The 10000-nt window shown below is 41.1% G+C and overlaps 1 protein-coding gene across 4 annotated transcripts in view; it reads left to right on the top strand.

Moving 5' to 3' along the window:
- Positions 1 to 10000, top strand: part of ascc1 (activating signal cointegrator 1 complex subunit 1) — a 52325-nt gene that overhangs the window by 16937 nt on the left and 25388 nt on the right. The window contains exons 8-9 of one of the 4 annotated variants that reach the window (XM_061909797.1): positions 2526 to 2599; positions 2671 to 2788. In XM_061909797.1, the coding sequence (XP_061765781.1) occupies positions 2526 to 2599; positions 2671 to 2787 (191 nt within the window). In that variant the 3' untranslated portion in view covers position 2788. Of the gene's footprint in view, positions 1 to 2525; positions 2600 to 2645; positions 2997 to 10000 lie in introns of those variants that run through there. The other 3 variants (XM_061909795.1, XM_061909794.1, XM_061909796.1) reach the window with 3 other exon arrangements.

Here is a 10000-nt window from a genome sequence, read left to right as displayed (position 1 = left end):
ACATATAATAGATTTTAAAACAGACCATTTTCGAATGAGCTTTTCTTACCTGCAACCTGTTTTGAAAAAGTTTCATTATAATTATCATACCCAATAATACATTGCTAGAATAGGTTTGAATCAAGAATCGTGTTGAATTCTCACCTCAAAAATTGGAATCGGATCAAAATGTTTGTTGCCCAAAGATTCCCGTATTAGACAACCATATTAGATAATGTTTAAAAACATTAAGGAATGTCACACATTCAAAAGATTTACCCGTCCACAGTTTGTGAAACTTTCTACTCCGGCAGAACATTTTTAAAAGGCTCTAATTTTAAGGACAAAACTATATAATAGTGTGTGGACAAGCAACATTGACCATGCCAGGTTAGCCTATTTGCTGAAGAAAAACTCTCATGTCTGTGACTGACTGACAGATAGTTGACAAGTTGTTTTTTTTTATTAGATGTGCAATGAAGCCTGTGTTTCACAACCCTGTGGACTCATCTACTGTACTGTAGCCAGGGACTGGTCAGAGGCCATATCATGTCCATGAGGGAAGAAGTTTTTTTCCCTTCATGACGCCATCAAGATCTGCCTCCTTTCTCAAAAGTGGAGCACACAAGTGAGGAAGATGATAGATTTTCCACATGTTTGGTGCTCATAACCAGGCTGTAGTATGGAGGTTAACTTGTGTCTTTCTTACCGAATATTTTTTGACGCTGATTTTATGTAACCACATTTTTTCTGTTTGAATTTTGTGAGCTGAAGTTTTTTTTACATCAAATTATGCTGACAGTTTCATTGAAAAAGAATGTTAGTAAAATTCAGTGCAGAAAAATTAAGTGTTTATTAGCTGCAAATCCCTTTCAACTTATGAGCTCGGGCCCAATGAAGCCAGCCGCGTTTCTGGGTGTTGTTGATAAATGGGTTTCGCTTTGCATAGTGGAGTTTTAACTTGCACTTAGAGATGTAGCAATGAACTGTAGTTACTGACAGTGGTTTTCTGAAATGTTCCTTAGCCCATGTGGTGATATCCTTTACACACTGATGTCGGTTTTTGATGCAGTACCGCCCGAGGGATCGAAAGTCACGGGCATTCAATGTTATGTGCAGTGGCTTCTCCAGATTATCTGATCATTTTGATGATATTACAGACCGTAGATGGTGAAATCCCTAAATTTCTTGCAATAGTTTGTTGAGAAATGTTGTTTGTTCACAAAGTGGGGACCCTCGCTGCTTTTATACCCAATCATGGCACTCACCTATTTCAAATTAGCCTGTTCACCAGTGGGATGTTCCAAATAAGTGTTTAATGAGCATTCCTCAACTTTCTCAGTCTTTTCTGCCACTTGTGCCAGCTTTTTTTTAAACATGTTGCAAGCATCAAATTCCAAATGAGGTGGTATTTGCAAAAAATAACAAAGGTTTCCATTTCAAACGTTAAGTATCTTGTGTTTGCAGTCTATTCATTTGAATATAGGTTGAAAATTATTTGCATATCATTGTATTCTGTTTTTATTTACCATTTCCACAGGGTGCCAACTTTACTGGTTTTGCGTTTTGTACTTTGTATAATCCAAAGAACCAGTATTCTCTAGAGTAGACATTTGATTTTGGTTTATTTATTTTGTCAGAGCTACTGGAGCGTTATGCTGTTTTTAAGAATCTGCTGCAAGAATGTGAGTCTCTCAGTTTTTTTGAACCACCAGTTGAATCGCCCAATTGTTGAGAAAGACAGGATCGAAAATGGACCCTTCAGGAAAACCACTGAAGAGGTTGAACAAATAACAACTGACCGCATCTGAGGTAAACCAGCTACAGCAGCACCTTGGTTACATAAATCACAATAACTGTAACTGCCAAAAAGGAGAGGACATAAAGAGGTGCCTGGAGGAACGCCTCAGTTGTGTAAATCAGTTGTGTAGCAAAGTTAAAATGTCAATGCAAAGATTTGCGGAGGTGTTCACAGCGGTCCAAATTCCTCTAAACAACAGGAACACGCAAGTGTTTTAGGAATTTGCTGCAAAAATGTTTTTCTGCCAAGATTTGAACTAAACTTGTGTCATTCCCTACCGATGTGGCTCTTAGCCCGCCAGTTGAATAGCCCAGCCCTAAATCAACAACACGTAACCAATCTGTTGACAGTCCCTACATCAGCTCCTGCTTCTAGCGTTGCACCGGACCACGAACACATTGTGCAACTCTCAGGCGTTCTTTCCAGCGATCTCGAGCTGTAGTGACGACAAAAGACACGTGAATCCTCAACAACAAATTCCTAAAGAGACATTTGTGGCAGCCGCGGCGATGTTTACCAGAGCGTGTTTTCCAAGTACTGACAAAGCCTTCATTCATGTTGGCCCAGGACCAAGTTTCCTCCCTTCCTCCCTACCTCCCTCATTCCATTTCTCCCAAGCTTGTCCAAGGCTGACTCGGCACACCGCATGTTTACCGGCATGTTGATCCAGATCCAGATCAAATATGTCCTCCGTTTCACCCACTGATATAACCTTGATTCTGTGCCTGCTGGCTTTTTTTCCCAGGGGATGAGGCCAACGGGCAGGGAAGACAAGCCGCGAATGCACGAGAGGCTTTTGACGCCAGGAACATCTTAAAGGTTGGAGGAAGTCAACCAGTATGCTGTAAAATATTCATTTAAGAAGAATATGTTTGTGTTTTTTATCGCAGATATTTGCAGCACATCATTTTGGAGAGTTGGAGCTAAACACAGTGTGTCTCTCACAAAGATACTCATCCGACTGCACAGGCTACTACGCCTCTGCAGGAAGCATCCAGTTCTCCTGAGGTATCACAGCCCACAGACTGTTCCAAGTGGGGCATTTAGAGAATGGGACATAATTGGCTGCCACACTGGAGTTGTGTGCTTTAAGTCATTCTGTCCAATAGGGGGCAGCAACATTCTTTTTTTTGGTCTTGGACATCCACTAAAAATCAACAGAGGGTTGCCAAAATGTAATATTATACAGCAATAAAATACATATTAAAAATGTGAATTAGTGTGTTTAAAAATGTATCATATAATACTTTAACAATGGCAGATTGATGCAAATAATATTGCTTTTATAACTGTGGTGTCTAAAGGGCATTTGCACCCAGCAGCTAATGTTTTAACGGCCTGCGGCACATTCTACAAAAAACTTTTTACAAAACCCAAAACCAGTGAAGTTGGCACGTTATGTAAATCATAAATAAAAACAATACAATAATTCGCAAATCATTAACTTAGAATTTAATGGCAGCAACACATTGCAAAAAATTTGGCAATGGGGCATTTTTACCACCGGCTTTTGAACTTTGCGCCTATAACAAGCCGGATGTTTTTTTTTCCTCTTTGGTCCGGAGGACACGATATCCACTGTTTCTAAAAACAATTTGAAATGTGGACTCGTCAGAACACTTTTCCACTTTGCATCAGTTCATCTTAGATGAGCTCAGGCCCAGCGAAGCCGGCAGGGATTCTGGGTGTTGTTGAGAATTGGCTTTCGCTTTGCATAGTAGAGTTTTAACTTGCACATGCACATGTGGCGACAAACTGTAGTTACTGACAATGGTTTTCTGAAGTGTGCCTGAGCCCATGTGGTGATATCCTTTACACACCGATGTTGCTTTTTGATGCAGTACCGCCTGAGGGGATCGAAAGTCCGTAATATCATCGCTTACGTGCAGTGAGTTCTCCAGATTCTGTGGACCTTTTGATGATATTACGGACAGTCGATGGTGAAATCCCTAAATTTCTTGCAATATCTCGCCCTGTGATGTAGTGGCGACTTGGCCAGGGTGTACCCCGACTTCCGCCCGATTGTAGCTGAGATAGGCTCCAGCGCCCCCCGCTACCCCAAAGGGAATAACGGTAGAAAATGGATGGATGGATGGTTTCCACACTGGAGTTTGTGCTTTAAGTCATTCTATCCAATAGGGGGCAGCAACATTCTTTTTTGGGTCTTGGACGTCCACTAAAAATCAACAGAGGGTTGCCAAAATGTAATATTATACAGCAATAAAATACATATTAAAAATGTGAATTAGTGTGTTTACAAATGTATCATATAATACTTTAACAATGGCAGATTGATGCAAATAATATTGCTTTTATAACTGTGGTGTCTAAAGGGCATTTGCACCCAGCAGCTAATGTTTTAACGGCCTGCGGCACATTCTACAAAAAACTTTTTACAAAACCCAAAACCAGTGAAGTTGGCACGTTGTGTAAATCATAAATAAAAACAATACAATAATTCGCAAATCATTAACTTAGAATTTAATGGCAGCAACACATTGCAAAAAATTTGGCAATGGGGCATTTTTACCACCGGCTTTTGAACTTTGCGCCTATAACAAGCCGGATGTTTTTTTTTCCTCTTTGGTCCGGAGGACACGATATCCACTGTTTCTAAAAACAATTTGAAATGTGGACTCGTCAGAACACTTTTCCACTTTGCATCAGTTCATCTTAGATGAGCTCAGGCCCAGCGAAGCCGGCAGGGATTCTGGGTGTTGTTGAGAATTGGCTTTCGCTTTGCATAGTAGAGTTTTAACTTGCACTTGCACATGTGGCGACAAACTGTAGTTACTGACAATGGTTTTCTGAAGTGTGCCTGAGCCCATGTGGTGATATCCTTTACACACCGATGTTGCTTTTTGATGCAGTACCGCCTGAGGGGATCGAAAGTCCGTAATATCATCGCTTACGTGCAGTGAGTTCTCCAGATTCTGTGGACCTTTTGATGATATTACGGACAGTCGATGGTGAAATCCCTAAATTTCTTGCAATATCTCGCCCTGTGATGTAGTGGCGACATGTCCAGGGTGTACCCCGACTTCCGCCCGATTGTAGCTGAGATAGGCTCCAGCGCCCCCCGCTACCCCAAAGGGAATAACGGTAGAAAATGGATGGATGGATTGCTTCCACACTGGAGTTTGTGCTTTAAGTCATTCTGTCCAATAGGGGGCAGCAACATTCTTTTTTTGATCTTGGACGTCCACAAAAAATCAACAGAGGGTTGCAAAGATGTAATTTTATACAGCAATAAAAACATATAAAAAATGTGAATTAGTGCGTTTAAAAATGTATCATATAATACTTTAACAATGGCAGATTAATGCAAATAATATTGCTTTCATAACAGGGGTGTCTAAAGTGCATTTGCACCCCGCAGCTAATGTTTTAACGGCCTGCGGCACATTCTACAAATACTTTTTGCAAAACCCAAAACCAGTAAAGTTGGCACGTTGTGTAAATCGTAGATAAAAACATAATAAAATAATTTGAAAATCAATAACTTAGAATTTAATGGCAGCAACACATTGCAAAAAATTTAGCACAGGGGCATTTTTACCACCGGCTTTTGAACTTTGGTTCTTTTCCTCTTTGATCCGGAGGACACGACGTCTACAGTTTCCAAAAACAATTTGAAATGTGGACTCGTCAGACCACAGAACACTTTTCCACTTTGCATCAGTTCATCTTAGATGAGCTCAGGCCCAGCGAAGCCGGCAGGGTTTCTGGGTGTTGTTGAGAATTTGCTTTCGCTTTGCATAGTAGAGTTTTAACTTGCACTTGCACATGTGGCGACAAACTGTAGTTACTGACAATGGTTTTCTGAAGTGTGCCTGAGCCCATGTGGTGATATCCTTTACACACCGATGTTGCTTTTTGATGCAGTACCGCCTGAGGGATCGAAAGTCCGTAATATCATCGCGTACGTGCAGTGAGTTCTCCAGATTCTGTGGACCTTTTGATGATATTACGGACAGTCGATGGTGAAATCCCTAAATTCCTTGCAATATCTCGCCCTGTGATGTAGTGGCGACATGTCCAGGGTGTACCCCGACTTCCGCCCGATTGTAGCTGAGATAGGCTCCAGCGCCCCCCGCTACCCCAAAGGGAATAACGGTAGAAAATGGATGGATGGATGGTTTCCACACTGGAGTTTGTGCTTTAAGTCATTCTATCCAATAGGGGGCAGCAACATTCTTTTTTTGGTCTTGGACGTCCACTAAAAATCAACAGAGGGTTGCCAAAATGTAATATTATACAGCAATAAAATACATATTAAAAATGTGAATTAGTGTGTTTACAAATGTATCAGATAATACTTTAACAATGGCAGATTGATGCAAATAACATTGCTTTTATAACAGTGGTGTCTAAAGGGCATTTGCACCCAGCAGCTATTTTTTTACCGGCCTGCGGCACATTCTACAAATACTTTTTGCAAAACCCAAAACCAGTGAAGTTGGCACGTTGTGTAAATCATAAATAAAAACAATACAATAATTTGCAAATCATTAACTTAGAATTTAATGGCAGCAACACATTGCAAAAAATTTGGCAATGGGGCATTTTTACCACCGGCTTTTGAACTTTGCGCCTATAACAAGCCGGATGGTTCTTTTCCTATTTGGTCTGGAGGACACGACATCCACTGTTTCCAAAAACAATTTGAAATGTGGACTCCTCAGACCACAGAACACTTTTCCACTTTGCATCAGTTTATCTTAGATGAGCTCAGGCCCAGCGAAGCCGGCAGGGATTCTGGGTGTTGTTGAGAAATGGCTTTCGCTTTGCATAGTAGAGTTTTAACTTGCACTTGCACATGTGGGGACAAACTGTAGTTACTGACAGTGGTTTTCTGAAGTGTTCCTGAGCCCACACCGATGTTGCTTTTTGATGCAGTACCGCCTGAGGGATCGAAAGTCCGTAATATCATCGCTTACGTGCAGTGATTTCTCCAGATTCTGTGGACCTTTTGATGATATTACGGACAGTCGATGGTGAAATCCCTAAATTCCTTGCTATATCTCACCCTGCGATGTAGTGGCGACTTGTCCAGGGTGTACCCCGACTTCCGCCCGATTGTAGCTGAGATAGGCTCCAGCGCCCCCTGCAATCCCAAAGGGAATAACTCTAGAAAATGGATAGATGGATGGCTTCCACACTGGAGTTTGTGCTTTAAGTCATTCTATCCAATAGGGGGCAGCAACATTCTTTTTTTGATCTTGGACATCCACAAAAAATCAACAGAGGGTTGCCAAAATGTAATATTATACAGCAATAAAAACATATAAAAAATGTGAATTAGTGCGTTCAAAAATGTATCATATAATACTTTAACAATGGCAGATTGATGCAAATAATATTGCTTTCATAACTGTGGTGTCTAAAGGGCATTTGCACCCCGCAGCTAATGTTTTAACGGCCTGCGGCACATTCTACAAATACTTTTTGCAAAACCCAAAACCAGTAAAGTTGGCACGTTGTGTAAATCGTAGATAAAAACATAATAAAATAATTTGAAAATCAATAACTTAGAATTTAATGGCAGCAACACATTGCAAAAAATTTAGCACAGGGGCATTTTTACCACGGGCTTTTGAACTTTGGTTCTTTTCCTCTTTGATCCTGAGGACACGACGTCTACAGTTTCCAAAAACAATTTGAAATGTGGACTCGTCAGACCACAGAACACTTTTCCACTTTGCATCAGTTCATCTTAGATGAGCTCAGGCCCAGCGAAGCCGGCAGGGTTTCTGGGTGTTGTTGATAAATGGCTTTCGCTTTGCATAGTAGAGTTTTAACTTGCACTTGCACATGTGGCGACAAACTGTAGTTACTGACAATGGTTTTCTGAAGTGTTCCTGAGCACATGTGGTGATATCCTTTACACACCAATGTTGCTTTTTGATGCAGTACCGCCTGAGGGATTGAAAGTCCGTAATATCATCGCTTACGTGCAGTGATTTCTCCAGATTCTGTGAACCTTTTGATGATACTACGGACATTCGATGGTGAAATCCCTAAATTCCTTGCAAAATCTCGCCCTGCGATGTAGTGGCGAGTTGTCCAGGATGTACCCCGACTTCCACCCGATTGTAGCTGAGATAGGCTCCAGCGCCCCCCGCAAGCCCAAAGGAAATAACGGTAGAAAATGGATGGATGGATGGCTTCCACACTGGAGTTTGTGCTTTAAGTCATTCTATCCAATAGGGGGCAGCAACATTCTTTTTTGGGTCTTGGACATCCACTAAAAATCAACAGAGGGTTGCCAAAATGTAATATTATACAGCAATAAAAACATATTAAAAATGTGAATTAGTGTGTTTAAAAACGTATCATATAATACTTTAACAATGGCAGATTGATGCAAATAATATTGCTTTCATAACAGTGGTGTCTAAAGTGCATTTGCACCCCGCAGCTATTTTTTTAACGGCCTGCGGCACATTCTACAAATACTTTTTACAAAACCCAAAACCAGTAAAGTTGGCACGTTGTGAAAATCGTAAATAAAAACAGAATAAAATAATTTGTAAATCAATAACTTAGAATTTAATGGCAGCAACACATTGCAAAAAATTTCGCACAGGGGCATTTTTACCACTGGCTTTTGAACTTTGGTTCTTTTCCTCTTTGATCCGGAGGACACGACGTCTACAGTTTCCAAAAACAATTTGAAATGTGGACTCGTCAGACCACAGAACACTTTTCCACTTTGCATCAGTCTATCTTAGATGAGCTCAGGCCCGGCGAAGCCAGTAGGGTTTCTGGGTGTTGTTGAGAAATGATTTTCGCTTTGCATAGTAGAGTTTTAACTTGAACTTGCACATGTGGGGACGAACAACAGTTACTGACAGTGGTTTTCTGAAGTGTTCCTGAGCCCATGTGGGGATATCCTTTACACACCGATGTTGCTTTTTGATGCAGTACCGCCTGAGGGATCGAAAGTCCGTAATATCATCGCTTACGTGCAGTGATTTCTCCAGATTCTGTGGACCTTTTGATGATATTACGGACAGTCGATGGTGAAATCCCTAAATTCCTTGCAATATCTCGCCCTGCGATGTAGTGGCGACATGTCCAGGGTGTAGCTGAGATAGGCTCCAGCGCCCTCCACAACCCCAAAGGGAATAACGGTAGAAAATGGATGGATGGATGGCTTCCACACTGGAGTTTGTGCTTTAAGTCATTCTATCCAATAGGGGGCAGCAACATTCTTTTTTGGGTCTTGGACGTCCACTAAAAATCAACAAGAGGGTTGCCAAAATGTAATATTATACAGCAATAAAATACATATTAAAAATGTGAATTAGTGTGTTTAAAAATGTATCATATAATACTTTAACAATGGCAGATTGATGCAAATAACATTGCTTTTATAACTGTGGTGTCTAAAGGGCATTTGCACCCAGCACCTAATGTTTTAACGGCCTGCGCCACATTCTACAAATACTTTCTACAAAACCCAAAACCAGTGAAGTTGGCACGTTGTGTAAATCATAAATAAAAACAGAACTCAATAATTTGCAAATCATTAACTTAGGATTTAATGGCAGCAACACATTGCAAAAAATTTGGCAATGGGGCATTTTTACCACCGGCTTTTGAACTTTGCGCCTATAACAAGCCGGATGTTTCTTTTCCTATTTGGTCTGGAGGACATGACATCCACAGTTTCCAAAAACAATTTGAAATGTGGACTCGTCAGACCACAGAACACTTTTCCACTTTGCATCAGTCCATCTTAGATGAGCTTAGGCCCAGCGAAGCCAGTAGGGTTTCTGGGTGTTGTTGAGAAATGATTTTCGCTTTGCATAGTAGAGCTTTAACTTGCACTTGCACATGTGGGGACGAACTGTAGTTACTGGCAGTGGTTTTCTGAAGTGTTCCTGAGCCTATGTGGTGATATCCTTTACACACAGATGTCGCTTTTTGATGCAGTACCGCCTGAGGGATCGAAAGTTTGTAATATCATCGCTTACGTGCAGTGATTTCTCCAGATTCTGTGGACCTTTTGAGGATATTACTGACCGTCGATGGTGAAATCCCTAAATTCCTTGCAATATATTGCTCTGCGATGAGGTGGCGACTTGTCCAGGGTGTACCCCGCCTTCCGCCCGATTGTAGCTGAGATAGGCTCCAGCGCCCCCCGCAACCCTGAAGGGAATAAGCGGTAGAAAATGGATGGATCTCTTTGAGAAATCTTTTTCTTAAACTGTT

This window comes from Nerophis ophidion, linkage group LG08 (assembly GCF_033978795.1).
Source record: "Nerophis ophidion isolate RoL-2023_Sa linkage group LG08, RoL_Noph_v1.0, whole genome shotgun sequence".
NCBI classification, from domain to species: domain Eukaryota; kingdom Metazoa; phylum Chordata; class Actinopteri; order Syngnathiformes; family Syngnathidae; genus Nerophis; species Nerophis ophidion.
This window is presented reverse-complemented; position numbering and strand designations above follow the sequence as displayed.